Genomic DNA, 24812 nt, shown 5'->3' with positions numbered 1-24812 from the left:
ATATCCCATATTTAGAAACAAGATGTAGAATCCTAGATTAGTGCAAGTGGAATGGTTTTCCCATACACGCCCCACACCCTGTGTGTTATAGGTCAGTCTAGATGTGGTTGACCCAATAAAGTGAAGCCCTAAGGAAGAAAAGTCAAGGAGAGAGAGAAATAACAGTCAGATCTTGATCCTAAATGGCTCTGAGGGGAGCCTGTTGGTTTGGGGATCTCACCATTATGGTAGCTTGTCATGCAACAGATTTAAGATGATGGTCAGTTTTCTGCAAGATCCTGGAATGCCATGCCTGCTGCCGAGTGATCAAAACTCCCAGGCTGTGATTTCAAAATTGATCCTCATCCCACCTGCATCAGAATACACATTTCAGGCCCTTACCAAAAACTGTTAAATCTGGATCAGTAAATGTGTGCTCTGGAATCTACATTTTAAAAATAATCTTATTGAGAACAAGGAATTTAATTACAAAGAAATAATCAGTGGCAACTTTTTTTTTCTTTAAAAAATTTTTAATGATATCCAATTCTCAAAATTAATTTACCCACAGTTTACTTAATTTAAAAAAATATTTGTATATACTACTTGAAGCCAAACAGACACTATTGTGATGCATTTTTTAAATTGAATTTAATTTTTTTCATCCTGATGAATGTGCTCTTTAATCCTCATCCTCTATTTCGGGTATTGCCCCACCCACCTCCCCTGTGGTGACTACGTTTGTTCTGTATGGTTAAGAGTCTGTTTCTTGGTTTGTCTTTCTCTTTTTCCCCCTCTTTGCTCATTTGTTTACTCAAAAGACGTTTTGCACAGCGAAGGAAAAAAGCAACAAAACTAAAAGGCAACTTACTGAATGGGAGAAGATACTGGCAAATGATATATCTGATAAATGGTTAATATCCAAAATATATAAAGAACTGATACAACTCAATACCTAAAAACAAATAATCCAACTAAAAATTGATTTAAAAAATCCAACTAAAAATGGCAGAAGGCAAGAACAGACATTTCTCCCAAGAAGACATCCAGATGGCCAACAGACACATGAAAAGATGCTCAACATCACTCATCATCAGGGAAATGCAAATCAAAACCATAATGAGATATCATCTTACACCTATCAGATTGGCTAAAATCAACAACACAAGAAAGAACAATCGCTAGAGAGGATATTGAGAGAAAGGAACCCTGTTGTATTGTTGATAGGAATGCAAACTGATGTAGCCTCTTGTTCCTCAGTATAGAAGTTTCAAAAAAATTAAAAATAGGACTACCTTACGATCAGTCATCACACTACTAGGTATTTACCCCCAAAATACCAAATCCCTAATTCAAAGGGATACATGCACGCCTACATTTATTGCAGCATTATTTATAATAACCAAACTATGGAAGCAGTCCAGGTGTCCATCATAGATGAATAAAGGAGATGTATACACACACACACACACACACACACACACACACACAATGGAACATAGCCAGCCATAAAAAAGAATGAAATCTTGCCCTTTGCAACAATATGGATAAAGCAAGAGTGTATTATGCTAATTGGAGTCAGAGAAAGACAAATACTATATGAGCTCACTCATATGTGAAATTTAAGAAACAAAACAAATGAGCAAAGGAACAAAGAGAGACAAACCAAGAAACCGTGAACTATAAAGAATGAACTGATGTTTGCCGGAGGGAAGGTGGGTGGAAAGATGAGTGAAATAGATGAGGATTAAAGAGTACACTTACCATGAGGAAATAAAATTGTGTTACGTTTATTGTAAAGCTGGTGGTACAAGAAGAGGGGGTATATGAGTCTTAAATCCTCGTCTTCCGAAGTAAGTAGATAATAGAACTGTGAATCATTAAACCAGAACATTAACACATTTGGAAAAATGTGGCTAAATACCAGAAATACCAGAATAGCCTTCTAAGAGTTGAAAAGGAGTAGCATCTGAGGAATAGGACTTGAGGTAGCTGGGCAGGTGACTGCTATTTTCATTGTAGGATTTCAGTACTAGTTCGACTTTTAACTATGTATGTCTACTACTTTGATTTAAAAAATTAATTTAAAGTTTATTTCCAATTTTCTGAAACTTAATATATAACCAAATTTAAGTATGATAATTTTTCTCAAACTTTACTATGAGACCCTAGAGAACTGTGTGATGTATTTCTTTGTATCCCTTGTTCCCATTCATTTGCTTAACATTTATTGAGTTTGTCAATGTTGGAACAGGTAGGAAGAAGTTCCAGTCTGAGGGGATTGGGAAGAAAAAAAACAAAAACAAAAAAACCCAACACACTTTTTTTCTACCTGGAGATGAGTATGAGGCCTTAGCAAACATAGTGCATTGGGTAGGAGTAGGCATGGGAGTGTGATTGAAAATCACACCCTTTCTTCTCTGTAACTCAGATACAGGTCTTAACATCTACCCTACTGGGTAGCTGGGAAGGAATTAAATTAGCCCACTGAAATTACCTGGTTCTTCAGCTTTCTATTTATATGTAAATATTTGGGTAATTTCTAAATTCAAGTCTCTATAAGGGTAGCTGTTCCTTTTATTACCCTCAGCCTCCCTCAAGGAGGATCTTGGTTCAGGCTGTTGGGGAAGCCTCCCTCTGACACCACCTGTCACTGAGTAGAAGGGCTGTGAGTATTTCTTGCAGTAGGTAACACAGAAGGAAAAGAGGGAGAGAGAGTGGTGAATTACTACAATGGCTTTTAAAAGTTGAGTTTGGGTTAACACAATTCACTGCTTATTCCCCTTTCATTGGTTAAAGGAAGTCACATGCCCATTTGGTGACCAGTCCTGGGTGATTTCCCCTTATGGCTACTGGTATCTACTTATCCCTATTTATGGCTTTTTTTTTTTTTACTATAGGTTTATTTTTATTCAAAAAGTTACTGTCTCAAGACATAAATATGGATCAGAAAACAGTATAATTCGGACAATAGAATGTGTAGGGTGACAGGTTAAAGTTATATATAAAACATTTTTAGCTGGTTGAAAACAAAGCTGTAAGAACTGCTTTCACAAAGATGTAACCCTTTTCAAGAGTGAGAAAAAAGAAATCAACTTAGGTTTGAAATCATATATACAGTCCTCTCAGCAGTTCTAGTAAATGCGGTGGTGTGAAAAATAACATAGACGGTACTTTTTGCACATAACAATATTTGTAGATGAAAATCTGTTCGACAAGTCTGGTTTCATTTGTTAATAACCATGATCTACTAAAACAATTGTATCATGATCTGTTAGCTAACCTATGGTTTTTGGTTACCACAGCCCAATGTTTGTTGATGCTGACTCTAAGAACTAAGAGCCATTAGCTACCCAGCTGTGGGTTGCTGCGGTGTGTCTCCTTTAGAGCAGGTGTGGTTTCTACAAAATTCAGACTCAGGAAATTTTGATATGAAGAATTGAGAAAAAAGAATTGCAAGGGTAGATAAAAGAGCGGCAGTAGCCAAGGACTACCGTTAGGTCTTGGGTTCACGTAAATTAATTTGTGGGGCAAATATGAGGGGACAGGAACTTAAATTAGTAGGTCCCATTTTGGGAAAGCAAAAGGCAGGATAATTTACTGTTCAGATCATTGTGGAGAAGTAGGAATGTGGGATGGAGAGAACTTGACAATAAGTATGTACGGAGAACTCCCCACAGTCAGATGCATTCTCCAGTTTAGAAAATACTATTTTATATGCATAAAAGTACAATTGCTTCTCCTTAGAATTTTTCTATAATTTTATTAATGTGGACTTTCTCCTTAGGAGAAAAATTCAGAAGGTTTCAGGAGTGAATGAAATACTTGTGTGTATATACGTATTTTGATTATGTATTGGAACATATTGCATAATTAAACTTAAATATTTTAATACTATCTTATTTGCTATATCCTTGGGGGATAATTGTAACTCAGTAAAGAATTTCCCCTCCAGTGTGTTTTGTTTTTACATAACAAAGGCTGCCTTAATGAACCTTTATCTCATTATAATGTAATGCCAATAGTGATTTAAATATCAAAATGAAAGGGAGATTTTATCACAGTTTTATTCTTTCAGGCAAATTAATACTGCTTAATCCATTTACTTTTCTAGTTTTAATACTAGAGTTTGGTTAAGATAAAGCCTACTGATAAAAAATTTGTTGACCTCTTTGATAACAAGCAAATTTTTGATATTTTATGAGAAGATAACGAGACAATTACCAAGTTTCAGGAACAAGGACCAAAGCAGGCTAAACCAGAATGAAACAGTTTATAATATATTTTTTAATATCTTAAAACAATTCTGTGGTCGTGAGATCAAGAAAAGCCAGTGCATGTGAGTGCTATTATTATTTATGGAGGGAGAAATTTCACCTTTTCTTTCTTAACCTTGACTTCATTGATCAAATATTTTAAAGTGTATTTTCCCATTGTTTGAATGAACTCCGCTCATGTTTAATAATACTATTCTTTTGCTTCTGTCATTCAACTTCTCTTTCATCATAGATAAGGATATCATGAAATAAAACGCTAATTCTATTATACCCAAAGAGCAGGAATCAGTATAGTTTTTTCCTAGGTGTATACCAGCAGGACCAGCCTGGGAACTGCCTTCCAGTTGGTATCCATCCCTGAATCAATGAAGCAGTTATCTTGCTGGCCATTATGATAGTGGGAATGACCAGCTGGTCAAGCATAGGCCATTAACTTTGAATGCATTGATAGAGACATAAATTTCCCGGGAAATCATATTGAAAGATAAAATGGTCAGCTTCTTTTAAGTATACTCTCATATACCTCAGGACTGATTATGTGAACCACTGATTAGTTTATAGTTTTATTTTGTTAAAAGGTTTGATGATGCCCTTAATGTATTTTAAGGTAATAATAAATATGATCACTCTAAATCTGTAACTACTATACCTTTATGAATAGTGTATTTAAAGGCCTAAGGTCCAGTTTGTTTTTCTTTAAGTTGGCTTCTATTTTTACTAAATCTTTAGGAGTGTGCTATTTCAAGAGAGATAAATATTTTGGTGGGATTGCTTGACTGGCAGTACATTGTTTGCTATATCGATAGAGTTTTCCATATTGTCCTGAGTTGTATTATGACCGTTTTTTTTTTTAATCTACATGAGTTCTTTGCTATTTGAAAGAGAGACTTAACCTTATGGTCATAGAAATTCATTATAATGGGAAGCAGATTCTTAAGAAAATAAAATTTGTGCCTGTATTCCAGCTGTTAAAATTCCATTTCAAATGCTGAAAAAAATTGTTTCAAAAGAGCCATCTTCCAGAAAGTAATTCACATAATCCCTCTATTTAGGAATAAATATTGAATTCAGTAGAATCAAGTAAATAGTAGTAAACTTGATAACACATAAAGCATTTAATACTTGTGTAGTGCTTAGTAGTTATGCAGCACATTTCATCGTCAAAATGCCTTAGCAACAGTAAGTTAGGTTTCTTGTCAATACTCCTATAAAGAGATAGGCAAGCATTACTAACAGGAATCTGTCTCACTTAAATCCCTAGCACCTATTTGGGTCTACCATTTTATATTTATTTGTTCCCAGAAGAAAATCTAACTGCTTGTGTAATAAAAATTCATGTTATTTACCTCCACCACTGATTTCTTTGGACAGCTGGTTCTGCAAGCCTGCCTCTGTGTGGTTTCCTAAGTCATGCGACACAAACTCAAAGGCCATGACATACTGTACCTGTCAGAGCCTGTACCCAGTAAATGATTCCTAATAATCTCGACAGAACATTGGTAATTCCCTTGAAACATAAATGTTCTTCCTGATTACTGGAGCCCATTTCAAATGATTTAGGTTAAGATTTTAGTTCTCTTTTTGCTGAATGACAGAGTTACTATTTTTGCTCTTATTTTTCTTGTTGGGAAGAGTGTTTAAATTTGGATCTTTTAGCCCTATTTTTCCCTTGACTTTCCAAGTATAATTTCACAGTGTCTGCCATCTGAAGATGTTCTAGTACTCTGAAACTTTACTCAAAGATGATGCATAAGTACATTCAGAATGAACAGTGCAATATTAGAAAAATTTAAGAAAGAATTTTAAGTTTATCCATTGATAAAGCTGAACCTGAAACACTAACAAGGACTTATGTCTCTATGGCGCTTTTGTCATTTCAGAATTTGCTCAGATTACTGTGTTTCTCAAGGTAGCCATTTGGTAGTGCATTTATCAATTACCCCTTATTGGTACAGGAAGAAACCAAAATTCAGAAATGTGAAATGAATCCCTAAAATGGGACTTAAAACCACAACTTCTGATTTCAAGTGCAAGTCTCTACTCCCAATTTTACACCAGTGGTTTCCACCTTTTGACTCAGAATCCACTGGAGGAGGGAGATTGGGGTGGAGCCTGGAATACTGTTTGGAAGCAGGCATTGTGTGATGTGACATTTCATGTCTTATGTGTACTATTGGTTTTAGTTATATGGGGGATAAAATACAAATTCACTGAGAAGCATTACTGAATCAGTAATGGTTTACTTAGCCTTTATGTATTTTCTTAATAAACAAATACCAGACTTACAGTCTCTATCAAGTGTAGCCTGGAGTTTAATAGCTGCTACCTCTGAAATCAGCCATTGTCGATGTCAAGCAAGTTCCTTGACCTCTCCATGCTTCTATTTCCTCATCTGTAAAATGGAGATAATGCTCTAGTTCAAAGCGTGTTGTGAAAATTAAGTGAAATAAATAATACATGAGAAGTACTTAAAACACTGTCTAGCATATAGCAAGTGCTCAGTAATTGTTAAATATTATTTTTATCATTAAAAGTGTCATTATGATCATGGGTAGGTCCATAGAATGTTGTGATTTTAGAAAGAGGTTTTCTTACTTCAAAGATGGGAACCAGTTTTCCTTCTGATACTGTTGTGGGCCTCTTTATTTTGGTTAAAATTGGCCAATACAATTGGGCTATTTCACATTTTTCTGTGACTTAAAAACTCAACTTTAAGTTACAACATGACTCGAGGTTAGAACATAGGACTTCCACAATGGAGAGAGAAGGCAAACAAAATCAAATGGGTGTGCTCAGGCCTCACATCCTTGGAGTAGGACCACCAGGACTCCACCCAGAGTGTTCTCTGCAGCCCGGAAGATCATGGGCCTCATCCTTTTTTAGCTTTCATTTTCAGGTCCAGAGTGTAGTACAAATCACTATGGGAAATCTTGTAAAGAAGATTAAAAATGGGGGAAGAGCAAACTGGCCTCTAAGCATCTTACTAAAATAAACCACTTCTTCCTAAGCTCAAGACAGCAAGAAAGAGTTTAATAGCATTGAAATAAATTCACCACCTGTTTGTGCAGCAGAATCAAAGAGTTCTAGCAAACATAAGAATGCTTTGATCCTTTGCAACCAGAAGAAAATTATGTAGCTCTTCATTGATGGTTCATGGGGAGTTTGGGGACACTGATCAAAGAAAACTATTATTATAGACTGGAAATTAAAATAACCTGAATATAAGCTACTTCGGTACATTATACTTCTTTCAATGGTGAATTGCATATTTAAAAATTCAAAGGCCCTGCTTATGATTAAGTTAAATGTTATTGTGACTTCTATGCCATAATATAAAAAAACAAAAAACAAAAAACCACTAAAATGTTTTTAAGCAACTCTGTTCCTCTTGTTAGTGGCTTTCCAGTTACATAGTTGAGATGGGCTGACGGGGGCAGTGTGTAGTGGAGATTTGATAGAATCCCTCCAGGTTATTGTAAACTCAATTGAGCAGAATTATATAAATGAGAGAATGTTTTGGCATTGTTTTATAATCTTTATGAAAAATTCCCATAAGTTTTTCAATCGTATAATAGCATTATATGATTACAGAGTCCACTTTTCAATACTGTAATTATAGAGTTGAGAGGCCTGAAGAGAAAGATAGCCAGACTTATGGAAGGGAACAGGATATGTTTGTGGGTATTTTTTTGTGAGGACTTGGACATTTGAAATGGAAAACATGAGAATCATTTGGAAATTTGGTTCTGCTCTGGGAGAAAATGCTTCTGTGTGAGTATCACAAGAAGCAGAAAGATAAAGTTAAGTGTATTTTTTGAATGAGGATCTGGATATTTTCCTGTAGATTTTTTACTTATCAAGAAAAAAGAATACTTAATTTAAATGTATTTTTAGCATGTTCTGGCTCTGAGCCAGACTTCATAGTAGTTAATAGCTCCTGCCTCTGAAGTCATCAGGAAGCATTTAACAAAATATGTAGTAAAGCGCTTTCGAAATAAGCAGGCCTAAGGATGTGGAATCAAAGAGGGCAAAAAAAAAAAAAAAAAAAATCCCTACAAAAGAGGACATCTCATTTAAAAATGTGTTGATTATTGCAAGAAAGAAGTAGAGGCAGATCCCAACCTTGAGACCAATTCCTTCTAAGCCCAAAGCCCAGCACTAGATATTTGCACTTAACTGGGGCTACCCTCCCAACCCCCATTCTATGCTAACTTCCTCTTAAGAAGGTGAGAAAATAATAGTGCAAAGACCCACAAAGGAAGCAGTACAAGAGTAGCGGCAAAACACCTTTCAGAAGCAAAATCAGTGGGTCTTTCGGTGATCCACACTTTATTGAAAAACAGACAGTGGAGATTTAGTCGGTCTTGGGTATTCGTTTCAAACTAGTTTCTGAGAAACTTCGCTGAAGAGGAAGAAGAGAGTTTGTTAATTTTTGAAGTGACCTACTGTGGAGATAGCCTGTAATCTTAGGCCTGCATCTCTGACTTACACCAGGAGTTCGGACAGAAATCACTGAGGGCTCCTCACCTTGCTAAGTGTCTCTGCAAGACAAGGCTGACACCCTGTTCCCTGTCACTCAGCAGGAATGTCTAAAGGATAAAAGTGGTGATAGCTGCAGAAGTGCTTTGTGCTCTTTTTCTGAAACTAAATTCTACATGCTGTTCTGAGCTCATAAATAAATAAGATACCTGCTAGGCCAATGAGTAGCATACAAAGGAGCTGTTGTACGTCTCTGGCATCATCAGCAATGCCTTGCTCTGCGGGGCACTAGTGTCTTAAGAACTTCCCAGTTCAGTCCTTAGAACTAAAAGATGTGTGCTGATTGGAACTCAGGGATCTGTTTTATCTTATATTAAAGCATGCCAGCACTGACTTCAGATACATGTGTTTTGAAGTAACATTTGTATTAGTCAAAGCTGAGAAATTTAATTAAGAATAATGTCTCTTGTTTTTTTTCCCCATGGAAGTATTTACAGGACTGAGCGATTTGATGACTAATGAACATATTTAAAGGGCATCTGGTACTGATCATGGAAACCAAAAAATAAAGTAAAATTTGTTCCTGTTGGCAAGTTGTTATTCCAGTAGAATCATATGCTGAATGGTACTCCTGAGATTTTTTTAACATAAATATTCTATAGTTACCCAGCCAATTTTCACTTGCAAGGGGAAAATACTTCAAATTGGCTACATATTAAAATAACGAATCCCAAATAAATCCACGTGCAGAAAATACCACTCAATTTGGTATGCCTTGGTAATGGAGAGATCCTTAAAAAGAAGGAAAGAAAGAATGAAAGAAAGAAAGAAAGAAAGAAAGAAAGAAAGAAAGAAAAGAAAAAAAAAGCAGCAACTACTATGTGTATATCAAAAAATGGCAAATTCTATGCTATGTATAGGGTGAAGTGAGCCTTCTTGCAGAGAAAGGGTATACCTCTGGGCCGCCAACACAGACGATTTGAGGGTACAGTTAGTAATGATAATGAGCAAGGCTGGACAGGTGTTAAAAACAAAACAAAATAAAGACCTCAATGAATACACAGACAACAACTGTACCTTGTGCTGGGTGGCAGTTAAAATATCCACTCCTAACTCTGGGAAACGAACAAGGGGTGGTGGAAAGGGAGGTGGGTGGGGGGTGGGGGTGACTGGGTGACGGGCACTGAGGGGGGCACTTGATGGGATGAGCACTGGATGTTATGCTATATGTTGGCAAATTGAATTCCAATTAAAAAATATGTAAAAAAATAAAATAATAAAATAAAAATAAAATAAAAAAATAACTACTCTTGTCCTCAGGATCTGGGATAATAGGGAGCAGTGGGGACTGTGGCAATCTGCAGACTGCTGGCCCTGTCTAAAAAGGAAGACACTACTTGGCTCAGTTAATTGTTGCCATATGGAAATGTGGGTCCAATGATGCCAGATTTTACAGTTCTTCAGAAGACACTTTTTACGTGAAAGCTTTTCATTTTGAAATGTTTTCTCAGAATTCAGATTCAGTTGGGAAAAGTTCATGCAAGCCAAACAAAACCTACACTGAGGCCAGATTTGGACGTTAGTCATAAATCTTCAATTTGTCCTTCCTGAATTAGCTAACTGAGTAATATTAGTAGGCTTGCAGAGGAAATAAGAATGCTTCCTAATATGTGAATGAAAAAAAAAAGACTAGGTTACCTTGATTACTGAATAGTTAAGTGTGGCGTCAAATTGCCCGTGTTAAATCCCAGCCACGTACCCTGGGCGAATTACCAGTTATCTTTGTGTCCAGTTTCTACTTTGTAGAATGGGAATGATAATGGTGTGAACTTCATTTGAGGATTCAGTTGAGCTTTATTATTAGCACAGTGCCTGTTATGTAATAGTTGCTCAAGAAACATTGGCTACTATTTTATAATAAAATGATATTCAGAGGACTTGCCCTTTTGCACTTGAAGAAAACACCTCCTGTGAATAGAGAGAGTCTTTTTTATGTTGAAAAACAGGGGCTGAGAGAACATATTCCGGAGTCTACAAGCCAGGATCTGAATCCTTACTCTACTGCCGAGGAACCAGAGCAAGTTAATTATTTTTCTAAGGCTTAGGTCCATCATCCATAAAATGGGAATAGTAGCCTGTGCTTCAAAGTCATAAGAATTCAGTGAGATGATACGTATAAAATCAACACCTGGCACATAGGTCAATAAACATTACTTGCTTTTTTGATTGTTATTTTCGAAGTTCCATATCTGCAAGTTTTTTGGCAATTTATGTCTCATATATATTTGAAGGGAGTTGCATGACATTTGATTTACAAATTAAGCTTCATCTTAAAGAGCCATATGACAACACTGATCCTCAACGGAGGTGATTTTTACCTTCCAGAAGACATTTGGCAGTGCTCGAGACATTTTTCTTGTCCACGACTGAAGGAAGCTGGAATATAGTGGGGAGAGTCTAGAGATGCTGCTGAACATCCTGTAATGCACAGGCCAGTCCCCTGCAACAAAGAAGTATTTGGCCCAAACTGTTGCTGGTACTGAGCTGGAGAAACCCTGCATTACAGCTATAAAACCACCATAAAATTTAGTTCGTAAGGTGATTGCCAAGAAAGGAGAGTCATTTGTTTTTCAAAGCATCACCTAGCTCAGATAGAAATTAACATGTAAATTGAAATATATAGCTTCACATCCAATAAAATATTTTATAATGCATATCTACATCCATATGTGTATCTGTATTTTTCTGATTACAAAAAGTAATATAAGCTTGTAAAAATTAAAAGACAGAAAAAGCATATAAATGGAAAGTGAAAGTTTACCTTTCCCCCCCACTTATCCCCGTAGAAAAACCATTGGAAATCCAACGGAGTCATACTACAGATTTATAAATACATGTGTATACTGTTTTATAATGTGATTTCTTTTCTCTTTCTGGACACTCCAGTCCTGCAGCTGTTATGTGGGGCTGAGCAGGATAGGCATTCAGGAAGGGCAGCCGGGCATAGAGTGTGGAACGCACCTTGGTAAGGAGGGCATCAGTGTGGAGCATGGGATGGGATGTGTCATAGTCCAAATGAGGTAAAGAAGGCATCTGTGTGTGGGGGCAGCCCATTGTAGGATGTCAGCAAAGGCCAAGGGGGAATGAGGAGCACAAAAACAAAAGCTTCATGTGGGGTTTTGAACCCAGATGGGGGAAAGGGCCAAAAAAGCCAGAAAGTGCTGAAGGGATGATGGGATGTGTCAGAAGGATGCAGAAGCTCCCTTCAAGAGGCCGCAACTGAGGCAGTTGGAGCATCAAAATAAATAGTGTAAATACGTGGAGTTAGTAAGAGATTAAAACCTACTGAATAAAGAAACAATGAGTCCCTAATGGTGTAATAAATAACTGAATAAAATGAAAGTCGACTAAGAATTAGAATATTTAGGGGTGCCTGGGTGGCTCAGTGGTTGAGTGTCTGCCGGTGGCTCAGGTTGTGATCCTAGGGTCCTGGGATTGAGTTCCACAGCGGGCTCCCTGAAGGGAGCCTGCTTCTCCCTCTCCCTGTGCCTCTGCTTCTCTCTGTGTGTCTCTCATGAGTAAATAAAATCTTAAAAAAAAGAGAGAGAAACATTAAAAAAAAGAATTAGAATATTTATTAAGTCAAAAATGACTTTTCCACCAGAAAAACATTAGCTACCAAGGGAAAAATGATATCTTTATAGTGGAAAAGCCTGGAAGACACCACCTTAATCAAATGATTAAAATTAACATCAGTAATGGAACAAATCAGAATTGCGTGCCACCTCATGAGATGCTGTTGTAGCCAGGCTTCGAGAAGATGATCCTTGCCTCTCAGTATTCCTGCCCTTGGGTCGCCTTTGTCCACCCTAGTGGGGCTGACCTGGTAACACAGCATGTTATAGAAGTGATGGCATGTGACTACAGATGCTAGAGGCTAAAAGACCTTGCTCACTCTGGGGGAAGGCAGCTGCCGTGCTTTGAGGGCCCTTATGTCGCCTTAGAGAGAGGGCTACAGAGTGAAGAGAAGCTGTTTCTGGCAACAGCCAGCACTGACTCGCCAGCCCTGTGAGTGGGCCACCTTGCAAGCAGATCCTTCAGCCCCAGTCAAGCCTTCAGATGACCATAGCCCTTGCCCACATCTTGATTGCAACCTCATGAGAGAATCACCCAGCCAACCTGTTTTCTTGTCCTCATGCACAGAGACCATTTGAGGGTACTCTTGTTTTCAACTACTATGTTTTGGGATGATTTGATAAGTGGCAAAGGACAACGAATACAGAAAATTGAGAAGAACACAGCATTACTTCTGTGATATTCCTCCCAGAGAGGCATACCCTGAATCTAGTCCTTACGAAACAGAAAACAAATACTAATTAAGAGGCATTCTGCAAAACAACTGACCTGCAGTCTTAGAGTCAAGGTCAGAAAAGATAAAGACGGAACGAGAAACTCTTGGAATGAAGGCAACTAGACACGCAACAACTTTACACACAATGCTGGATTCTGAACTAGATACTTTTGCTATGAGGGATATTGTTGGGCTAGTTGGCAAAGTTTGGAGCCTGAGGATTGGATGGTAGTAATGTGTTAATGGAAATACATTTATTTTGATGGCTATCTTATGATTGTGTAGTAGAATATAATTTAGGAAATGCACACTGAAGTGTTCAGGGAGGATGAAGCACCACATCAGCAACTTACTCTCAAATAGTTAAAGAAAAAAAAAATTCTTTGTACTTGGAACATTTCTGTAAGTTTAATACAGTTTAAACATGTTTTTTTTTAATTATGGAAGAAGAAAAAACATTATGTCCTCGAATATGACCTTTCCTACAAAAAAGAGACTCATCTTGTCCTTTTTTAAAGCGATGCATAGGATTCAAGTTTTTATATCCAAAAAAAATTTCTTGCCAGTCTCCCATTGATGAGCATCTCAGTTGATTCCAGTTCTTTGCTGTTATGAACAAATGGTTCTTTATTATTATAAACAGTGTGAGTAAATATCACTTTAAACATGTTTATGCCCCTTGTTCAATTTTTGCCTAAGAATAAATCCCTAGAGTTGAATCGCTATGTGAATAGATATGCAGCCTTTCATCGGTTTAATCATAAGTCATTGTAGGAAACCACATAAAATCGCCTTAAAGGAAGATGAAATTTATAATTTGGTAGTTATTTCCATTGTTTTTTTTTTTCCCTCCCACTAGAAAGTAAAGACTGAGAACTTTCTCTGTCTTGCTCATCACCATCCCCAGCATTAATATACACTTAGGCACTCAATAAATACTTGTTGCAAGAATAGTAATAGCGAACATGTATTATGTGTCTGGCACTGTTCTAAGGATATGAATGCATGCACTTCTTGTAACAGCTCTACAGGTGGTGGGATCATTCATTTTACTTTTGAGGAAATTGAGGCAAAGGGAGGCGAGGCACTTGCCCAGTTTCACAGGGCTATTCAGGGATGGAGCCAGGTGTCCGGGCAGTTTTTCTTTGGCTTACAAGCTCTCAGCCACTATGCTATCTTGATTCTCTCTCGTTGAATAAATGAATTTATGAATTAGTGACCAATATAGTTATTTGATTCTTTGATCAATTACAAATTTCAACTACCTTCTTTTTTTTTTTTAAACGAAAATTGAGAGGAATGGAATGCTTGCTTCATGAAAGCCAAATTAGTTTTATGGTCCTCTGTACTAGGCTGTACTTACTACGTAATATTACTGTTCCTGAAAATAATACCTGTACTGCTATCAACTATACATCATCTTTCCTAAGAATTTGTGGATGTAGAAACAATTTTTGCTTTGTATTACAAATGAAATAGTAAATCTGCACTTGCCCACCACTTGGGCTCTATCACTTGGGCTCCTCTGCCCCTGCCGTTCCCTAAACCTGAAGTATACACTGCTCATCTCCCATGGTGAAAACCCAACCCTCCACGCTCCTGCTTCCACTGACAACCACTTTACCATTCTCTTTTTCTTACTTTCCTCTTGAAGGTTAAAATGATCTTTTCTTCCTCAAAATCCCGCGTCCTTTTTATAGTACTGGAGTGTAGGAATACTACATTCTAAACATAGTTTCTATTAATTGTGCTAAGTCCTCATCTCCCTTAATAGATTATATTCCCTTTCAGTTTAATTCATTTTCTAAAACCCAACAATATTTTGAACAGAATATGAAACGACGAAATAGGTTTTTTTGGGGTGAGGGAATGGATTATCTCAAGGAACTGTATTTTGAATTTTTAAAATCCTGAGTCAATTGACCACTAAGATTTGAATATTGCATATTCCACAATGATCAAGAACTATAACAAATGAAATGGTGAGTCATGATTTTTTTTTTCCCCTATGGTGATTGGTATCTTGTCTTTAGTTTACAAGGCATGGAGCACCAAGAAGCAAAATTAGCTTTTATTTCATTTCATAGGACCTTCTGTTCAGCTCATGGCTATAAATCTCAACTTTGCTTCTACCCACAACTTCAGTTATCTATCTCTTAGTGGGTGTTTTAGGGACATCAAAGGTAATAAAATCAATCCAAGATAAGTGGGATGTTTTTTCAAAGGCTAGTGCTTAAGGATGTGTTCCTGTTAGAGAATTTTAATACTAAATTTGTTTCAAGTGTTTGGTCTAGTACTGTATCTCCCTGCCAACTGGAAGGACTGTCCTTGAATCCTGTTCTGCATGAAAGAATAAAATATAATCCCTTCTTCACATATATTAGAAAAAAAAAAGGAAAAGAACTTCAGGGAATGTGACGTATTGTCATGAGACAGGATTATATTTTGTCGCAAAGGCAATAGTATATCCTTCAGGCCAGTTGTTTCTCTTCCCCTACAAGGACTTCTTTCCTTTACCCACAGGATTCAGACAAAGTTGAAGGTTTTTGTTGCTGGAAGCTCAAAGAGCAAGCCAAAGACAAGATTCAAACAGATATCATCAGTCTTTTAAAAATGCCATTGCTTATGTAAATTAACTGTGGTCTTTGGGAGCTGGTGGGCCCAAGCAGCCTTGGATTGGTTGGATAGTCAGTCATGTGTTATTTGTATTTGATGCGCTTCTGTATGATCTTCCTGATTTTTGGTTTTTACTTTTATTCCCCTGGCTAAGGCATTTATTTGAGATTCCTCAAATCATGGTTAATTATCATTAGTGATTGAAATAAAACTTTCAGACATATGGTTCTTTGAAACTATTTTCATATTACGAATGATACATCTTAAAATAATATTTTGTAACTAAAAGTCACAAACTTGATAAGTAGCCTGAAGCATATTCCGAAAAATAGTCCAGTCAAAGGGAGCCTATTTCAAAATTTAGCTTCCTTGAATCTTCTAAAATCCTGAGTTCTGCATGGCTTCTCATGTATATTAAATTCTTGATCATACCCTTTGTAGATAAAAAATTCGTTTGGGGGCCGGCCGAGCTGCTCCCCACTGTTTGTAATTGCATTGCATCCGGAATCTCCAAGCTTTATTCAGCAAAGACTCTCTTTGGGGATGCATGTGCAAGAAATCATTACTTTTGGGTATCCAATAAGGATGTTTAAGTAGGCATTTACATGCCAGATACCACATTAGCTGTGGGTCCTGGACCTGTTTTAAAATCATCCTGAGAATCCCAGAGACCACTTCTTGGGTGATCATCCTTGACCGGGGGAGGGGCCTTTCTCCCTAAGTCTGCGGCGCGGCCGGTGCACGTGTGTGAACCCGCCTGTGTTCAGTCTTTTAGGGTTTGGTCACTGTTGAGCGCAGGGGCTCGGTCTCTGCCCCCTTGGTTGTGGGGTCTCCCCCCCCGCGCCTGAGTCTCTCGCGTGCAGAACTTTGTTTGCATTGAGCGGAGGTCCTGAGTGCGGTGCCCGGAGGGGGGGAGGAGGGGGAAGAGGAGGAAGGGGGAGGAAGGGGGAGGGAGGGGGAGGAGGAAGGGGAGGGGGAGGGAGGGGGCGCGGGGCGCGGGGCGCGGGGCGCAGAGGCGCGCGTGGAAGCCTCTTCCGTTACCCGCTTCTGTTTTGCAGGTTCCGAGCGATGCCCGACGCGGGTGGGAGCGAGAGCCCGCGCGCTCCCCGGCGGGCCTGAGCCCTGAGGGTGGCGCGCGGCCCCGGAGGCGGCCTCGGCCCCGGCCCCGGCCCCGGCCCCCGGCCCCGGCCCCGCGCCCCCGCGCCCCCGCCGCCGCCATGGGCCGCCCCCCGCGCCCGCTGCTGCTGCTGCTGCTGCTCCTCGGCCTCGCCCGCGCCCTCGGCTTCCGGGGCCCGCTCTCCGTGTGGAAGAGGTGGGTGCCCCCCCCCCGGCCCCGGCCCCGCGGCTGGGGCGCGGCTCCCCCGACACCCCCCACCCCGCGGACCCCCGACCCCGGACCCCGAGCTCGAGCCGAGCCCCCACCTCGAGCAGACCCCTGACCCCGACCCCCAGCGGACCTCGAGCCCGAGCAGACCCTGGACCCCCGACCCCGAGCAGACCCCGGACCTCGAGCCCGAGCAGACCCTGGACCCCCGACCCCGAGCAGACCCCGGACCTCGAGCCCGAGCAGACCCCGAGCAGACCCCCGACCCCGAGCAGACCCCGGACCTCGAGCCCGAGCAGACCCCGAGCAGACCCCCGACCCCGAGCAGACCCCGGACCCTGACCCGACCTCGGACCCCGACCCCGAGCCCGAGCGGACCTTGGACCCCGACCCCGAGCGGACCTCGAGCCCGAGCAGACCCCGAGCAGACCCCCGAGCCCGAGCAGACCCTGGACCCCCGACCCCGAGCAGACCCCGGACCTCGAGCCCGAGCAGACCCCGAGCCCGGGCGGACCCCGAGTAGACTCCCGAGCCCGAGCCCGAGCAGACCCTGGACCCCCGACCCCGAGCAGACCTCGGACCCTGACCCGACCCCGGACCCCGGACCCCGGACCCCGAGCCCGAGCCCGAGCCCGAGCGGACCCTGGACCCCCGACCCCGAGCAGACCTCGGACCCTGACCCGACCCCGGACCCCGGACCCCGACCCCGAGCCCGAGCGGACCCTGGACCCCCGACCCCAAGCAGACCCCGGACCTCGAGCCCGAGCAGACCCCGAGCCCGGGCGGACCCCGAGCAGACTCCCGAGCCCGACCCCGAGCAGACCCTGGACCCCCGACCCCGAGCAGGACCCCGAGCCCGGGCGGACCCCGGACCTCGAGCCCGAGCGGACCCCGACCCCGAGCCCGGACCCCGAGCAGACCTCGAGCCCAAGCCTGACCCCGGACCCCGACCCCCAGCCCGGACCCCAAGCCGACCCCGAGCCCGACCCCGGACCCCAACCCCGAGCCCACCCCGGACCCCGAACCCCGAGCCGAGCCCGAGCCCGGACCCCAGACCCCAAGGAGCCCGGACCCCGAGCCCGAGGAGCCCAGGCCCCGACCCCCACCCCCCGACCCGGACCCCGAGCAGCCCCCCGCCCCCGACCCCGAGGATCGGGGCTCCCCCTGGCGCCTCCTGGAGCCGCACCCCGCGCCCCGTGCCCCGTGCCCCGTGGGGAGCCCCTTGCAGAGCGCCCCCCTGCGGAGCCCAGCTGCCCTGCGGCCCCGAAAACTCCCATTAAAGTTGCGGTTTCCCGCGCTGACCGCTCCCTGCTGGGTCCTTCAGGCCCGAAGCGGCTCCAGGGATGAAACAGCGACACAGACACGCGGTGGGGGAAGGCGATGGGGGGCCGGGAAGAGCTGGAGGGGCCCCTGAGCGGGTGCACGCTCCTCCTAGGCACCCTATTAAATATTCATGTGCTTGGACGTTTGTGATTCACACAGCAGGCCCCCCCCCCCGCCCCCCCAGCTCTGCCTACTGGCGATATTGTGGGTGTTTTGTTTCTGGTTAGGGATGCTGGACGTTAGGAAATAGTTGTAAAAATCTCCCTGGGCTTTGGTTAAGGTTTATGCCATTAGAAAACTAGCATGCCTGTGTTAATTTCTAATTTACCAATATTGCATTTTCATCAAATAGATGTTGACAAGCTTTTACTGAATCGAGTTTTAAATAGAGCCTGCCTGCTTGCTTTGGTGATATTTTGCTTCCGAGTTGAGCATACGTGGCTCCTAGACTAGAAAATGCAATTCTGAGGGTTTAGAACATTATATAGTCATTATATCTTGTAGAGTTGTGTTTGGATCTAAAGCGATAATCTTTCATCTAAAGGTTTTAGGATTCTTTTTTTTTTTTTTTTTCCTTCTCGTGTTAGGATTCCATTATGTAAGTTCAAGGATATTGAAACATTCCTCTTTTTTAAGGTTTAAGGAAAATACCAGGTCATTTTCCAATGAATGTCTTGGTACCACCAGACCAGTAATTCCTATTGATTCATCAGATTTTGCATTGGATATTCACATGCCTGGAGTTACACCTAAACAGGTGAGAGGAATTTTCTATTTCCTTACCCCTTGTTCCATGTACTGTCTGTGATTGAAGCGGGGAAACTGCATTTACCGGAGTAGTAACTTCTTTGAAAGTACGCACTTGCTTTCAGGACTCCTCAGATAGGACCAGAATAATTGAATTTCTATAAAGAGGAGTAGCTCTTTCAAGGTAAATCTTTCCGTTTAAATTTCTTGTTAAAACATTTACTCCTACTGTTATTTGTGTTTTGAAATGGAACCTTGGAAATCCATGTTTTGGAACTCTCAGTGGGCTAATAGCCTTTGTAATATGGCGTGTAAGGATGTATTAAAATATGAAAAATTATTCTAATAAAGGGAAATGGTATTGAGCAGCTGCATCTGAGAAATTACTGTATTTAAATACCCTTCTATCGCAGCCACAAATCGAGAAATAAAAGCACGTGTTTACTGCCAAGAATTTGACAAACAAAACATTGCACACTTTTAAAACTTATGAAAAACTCTTCAGACAGGTGGTCGATTGTGAGTTTTCTTTGGTGTGTTTTGCTTGTTATATATAAGAGGTCTATTTTGAAGAAATAATTGGCAGAGCTCATACAGTTGTGACCTACAGAGCATTTTGAGGAGAACTAGGTTGTTGCTAGGGCTTTCCCTGTCTTAGAAGAAGCTCGAACTCACTGCTGTCATGTGTGCAAGGTGTTTCATTAAGCATAAAAAGGCCAGAATTAATTACGCTTTGCAGCCAGGCACTGCAGGGATTTATGTGTGTCATTAAAAGATAGTCTTCTCCTTTTGAAGGGCTGCGGAGACAGGGGAAGACCGGGTGTTGTAGAGCTGCAGTGGCTGATGTCATTGTTGCAAATAACATTGTATTTTCTTTCTTTCTTTCTTTCTTTCTTTCTTTCTTTATTTCTAAAACAAAAGTATTCTACTTATTATAGAGAATCCCTTGGAAATTGACATCCAGATGCTCTAAGAAAATACACATGGTCCTTTTGTGGGGACTAAGGATGGACATTCATTTCTCTGAAAACCTGGGTATGATCTAGCTATCTATAAATAACTACTTCACTGTTGTAGTGAATTCCCAAATAATCAGGCGATGACTTTTCTGTACATTCAGTTGTTTACTATTCTGGCCTTTACTTCCATAAGCTCTGGATTCAGTATTTAGTCAGAAGAGGTGTAATGAGATTGAGAGTGGGAGAGACCAGTGATGGTTCCTCACCTGTGAAGTGTGCTTCTTCTCATCTCTTCTCACTTTTTACAAATGTTTTTTTTTTTTTTTTTTTTTTTACCTATATTTGCTTTATGTTAAAACTGACATAAGGCTTTAAAAAAAAAAATCTGGGATGCCTAAGTAGTTAAGTGTCTGCCTTTGGCTCAGGTCATGATCTTGGAGTCCTGGGATCGAGTCCCACATTGGGCCCCCTGTATGGAGCCTGCTTCTCCCTCTGCCTGTGTCTCTGCCTCTCTTTTTCTGTGTCTCTCATGAATAAATAAAATCTTAAAAAAAAGAGTTCTGCTAATATGTCATTAAACACTCTTTTCCCACAGGAATGTTAATATTTTTTCAAATAGTCATTTGTCAGGGTTCATTATTATTCTGTTATTTTTTCTTCTAGTTATTTTGCAGTAATAATATTTAAGTTATTTAACAGTAATAATAATAGGTAACTGTGTTGGAGCCAGTATTTTCAGAAAGAGTTCCTAGAGGAATTGATTATTAAAAAAATAGAGAGAAGCTCAATTTTCATAAATTAAAATGTGCTTAAAATGTTCATGAATTAAAATTTTTTATGATTTTATAATTACCAAAACAACTCCATGGCAAAAAGAACTCCTATGAAGTTACAGCTCGTTATTTTCCGCCATCTGCATACAGCTTTGCCTCACACAATGGACATTTGCCTGTCGCCTTCCCAGCAGACACTTCCTCATTGCTCCTTCTCTTTAAAACAAGTGGTTTCTAGGAGCTTCCTAGCCAGGATCTGCAGGTGACGCATGTGGATGAGGATTAGGAATCACTGCCCCCACCTCCCCTTCCATGCCCATGGGTTCAGAGGAAGGTGTGTGACCTAGACCAGTACCATTAAATCTTAGGACTTTTGCTAGGAATGCGTTGTTCTGTTGCATGTGTGCACAAGGCACGTAGTCCCCGGGTCCTGCCGTGTTCATGAGGATAAAACTAAATACTGTACAAGGCAGTGTAGAGACACTGAAAGAACAGATGTTCTTGGTGGCCTTGCTACCTAGGGAGTTTTCACTTATGTTAGGCTTTTTGTCTCCACCAGGGTGAGTTGGGTTTTCCCTGACTTGTAGCTGAAACTACCTAACTGGGTACATGATTCAGTTGTGCGGCCTTGTCAGCTCAAACTGTTGTTTCTTCCATCACGTAAGTGCCAGGAGTAATTTACTGACCTGATCCAGCCTGCCTATAACTCAGAAACCTTCATGAGAAATGATAGTCATACTGCCTGTGGGGTACAGCCAGGAAGAGATGGGACTTAGAAACCCACTTCCCTCCTGAACTTGGCATCCTTGGTGACGAAGATGCAGAGCTGTGGTATAGTGTGAGGACTTTGGGGGAAGAAAGTATTCTTTTTGCAGAGCGCAGATAACCAAATTTAACACAGATCCCAAAGAGGAACAGAGAATGCAAGACAAGAAAAGAAAAATGAGACATATTAGAAGAAAGAAATAAAAGATAGAAGGGAATAAAATGAGGTGGTTCTCCTCCAACCCCTCTCCCCCTAAATCCAGGAGAAGAGAATGATCAAGGACAAAAATAAAGAGCAAAAGAAAAAGATAACTATAATCTGAAGAATAGAATATTTAAAAAATCACATAAAGGGGCACCTGGGCGGCTCAGTCAGTTGAGCATCCGACTCTTGGTTTCAGCTCAGGTCATGACCTTGGGGTTGTGAGGTGGAGCCCCATGTGGGGCTCTGGGCTCAGGTCAAGTCTGCTTGAGATTCTCTCTCTCCTCCCTCCCCCTCTGCCCCTCCCCTTGCTCACACACACTCTTTTTCTCTCTAAAAATGAATAAATGGGTCTTTAAAAATAAATCAATAAAAGATCAATTTTTAAAAATCTTGCAAGAAAACCAGGAGTAAGGAAACCTAAAAGCAAGTAAAGGCACTGAGTTAAAATGTTTTTTTTTTTTTGTTTTTTGTTTTTTGTTTTTTTTTTTTTTTTTTTGTAACGGCAGGAGGTCAAGAAGGAAGGAACTGAGTTAGTAGTTGAGGCAGACACGTTGGTCAAAGAGATAGGTTCACTCAACAGAGTTTTTTTCTAACACATATCGTTAAGTTTTGGCAATAACGAGGCACATCAGTGAATCTGCTCTGAGTCCTTGCCTTGGGAGACGTGAGAATGTTTTTTTTTTTTTAAGGATTTTATTTATTTATTCATGATAGTCACACAGAGAGAGAGAGAGAGAGGCAGACACATAGGCAGAGGGAGAAGTAGGCTCCATGCAGGGAGCCCGACGTGGGATTCGATCCCGGGTCTCCAGGATCGTGCCCTGGGCCAAAGGCAGGTGCTAAACCGCTGCGCCACCCAGGGATCCGGAGACATGAGATTGTTAGGTAGGCCTGAAAAGAGAAATAAGCAGATGGAGGACAGAGGTGGAGAGCACGTCGCTCTCGTACAGATGCAGTACGAGGAGCTAATTTTGCTGGTGGGATCCAGGTCTAAATCAGTGTCTACCACCGGGTATCCAGTCATGTCAGGCCTCGCCGCTGCAGTCCATTCTGCTATGTCACAGACTTCAGAGCAGCCTTTAACAATTGCTCTCATTAAGCCAGCTCTGGAGAGTCTGGGGGAAGGTAGCGTAATTATCTCTTGTAATATCAGTTTTATATTCAAAGTAAGCTCACTCTCTTCAGTGACTTGAAATTTCAAAAAGTAATTTCTGTCCTCTTTAATAAATTTCTCCTTAATCAGTGTTTTCTCAGGCTTTGGGAAGACAGGGAGAAGAGGAAGCAGCTAAGTAGAGTAGACGTAAAGGAAGTAGAATCTTGTGTCTGATGGCACAGGCTTCAAATCCAGCCAAGCCACGGACTGCTGGTATCTTGAGGCTCTTAGCCTCACTTTTTCTTCCTCATTAGATTCCCTTCTTCATCAGAGGCCCTGTGAGCTTTTGCTATCACCACTTCATATCAACGAACAAAACAATTGGATAAACCGCCAGTTCCTGGTCTTCATAAGGTGCAATCATCAGTTTGATGTGTTAACTACCCTGTGGATGTTTGATCTTAAAATGAACGAGGTGTAATTATGATGATTTTTACATGAAGTCTATTGTCTAAATCTAAGCCAAATCTGGTGGGTTGTATGGGCTTCAGGGCCAAATTGAGAGCATTCGTGGCCTAGCTCTTGCAGTGTCAGCTCGGGTATCGTTTTGAACCAGCTGGTCCTGCTCCTTCATCTGTGGACAGAATGATAATAGTACCCACCTGGGACTGTGTTGGGGCCTGGGCCAGGTCATCCCAATGGCATGTTGAGTTGCCCTGCACGTGAGAAGTTCTCGTGAGATGTGAACTCGTATCATTATTGTTATTTTGTGTGCTGAGGACAATGTGAATGAGCCGTAGGATGAAAAAGAAATGGCCTACCTTCATGCTTTCAGAAATAACTTCCTGGAGAAGGTAAGGGAATTTAGCCAAATGAAGAACGATAGACAGTAAGAACCTGGGCAAGAGAAACCTGGAGAAAGTAAGCGGGGAATGTGCTCATTCCTCAGTAATTCCTATTAAAAATGACTCTCCTAATCAGATAGTGAAGGGACATTGAGAATGGTTGTTTTTTCTCAAAGTTACTACATGTCTTTCAACCTGCTTAGAAAAGAAAGTATCAAAAGTCGTTTCATCAGTCGAAAGCCTTAGTGGGTTTTTTTTTTTTTTTTTTAAACATTAGTTTGACATTAGCCTGGATTTCTCCACTTTGCTGGGAACTTTGTATAATAGCCTTATTAAAAAAAAATTCTCATCTAACATAAGTCTTTAAAGATCCTAGTTTTTTTTTTTAAAGATTTATTTATTTATTTGTTATTTATGATAGACACAGAGAAAGAGAGAGAGAGGCATACACAGGAGGAGGGAGAAGCAGGCTCCATGCCGGGAGCCTGATGTGGGACTCGATCCCGGGACTCCAGGATCGCGCCCTGGGCCAGAGGCAGGCGCCAAACCGCTGAGCCACCCAGGGATCCCCAGATCCTAGGTTTATATAGTGTTTTATTTGTTATTTGTCTTGGCTCAAATAACTGAGATCCTCTGCCGTCTTGGCTCAAGGACTTACTAATGTAAACGAATTGGTAAAAAATAGAATTTTATAGAATCAAATATTTTCTTTGAACCCAATAACTCGAAATTGTGTAACAATTGAATGTGTTTCCATTAGGGTAAGTTAGGCTGTCGTTCATGTGGGGTTTCCCTCCTTTATTTTGGGAGCATTTGGAGAACAATAAAGGAATGCGCCCTTTCCTTTTTTGAACCTCTTGCAGATTCTTGTCTCATTCTGTATTTGTCTTTTGAAGAGTCACAGATTATGCTTTGAAATCAGAAAGCTGCCCTTCCCCTGTGTTCCTGAGCACAAGCGTCTATCCCCAGGAACACCAGGAAATGGAACCATTCTGAGTTTAAAGATCACATCAGATATCCCTTAACAGAAGTTGAAATACCTTGAATTAGAATCTTAAGTTCTCACTTATTTTACA

The 24812-nt window shown here is 41.1% G+C and overlaps 1 protein-coding gene across 18 annotated transcripts in view; it reads left to right on the top strand.

Moving 5' to 3' along the window:
* The window catches only part of PAM (peptidylglycine alpha-amidating monooxygenase), a 274294-nt gene that overhangs the window by 108461 nt on the left and 141021 nt on the right, over positions 1-24812 (top strand). For all 18 annotated transcript variants that reach the window (XM_072736674.1, XM_072736682.1, XM_072736681.1 and 15 more), the window contains 2 exons: positions 16761-17014; positions 18986-19106. In XM_072736674.1, the coding sequence (XP_072592775.1) occupies positions 16761-17014; positions 18986-19106 (375 nt within the window). The remainder of the gene's footprint in view (positions 1-16760; positions 17015-18985; positions 19107-24812) is intronic.

This window comes from Vulpes vulpes, chromosome 14, assembly GCF_048418805.1.
Source record: "Vulpes vulpes isolate BD-2025 chromosome 14, VulVul3, whole genome shotgun sequence".
NCBI classification, from domain to species: Eukaryota; Metazoa; Chordata; class Mammalia; order Carnivora; family Canidae; genus Vulpes; species Vulpes vulpes.
The sequence above is the reverse complement of the archived record's forward strand: the minus strand, read 5'-3'. Positions and strand labels throughout refer to the sequence as shown.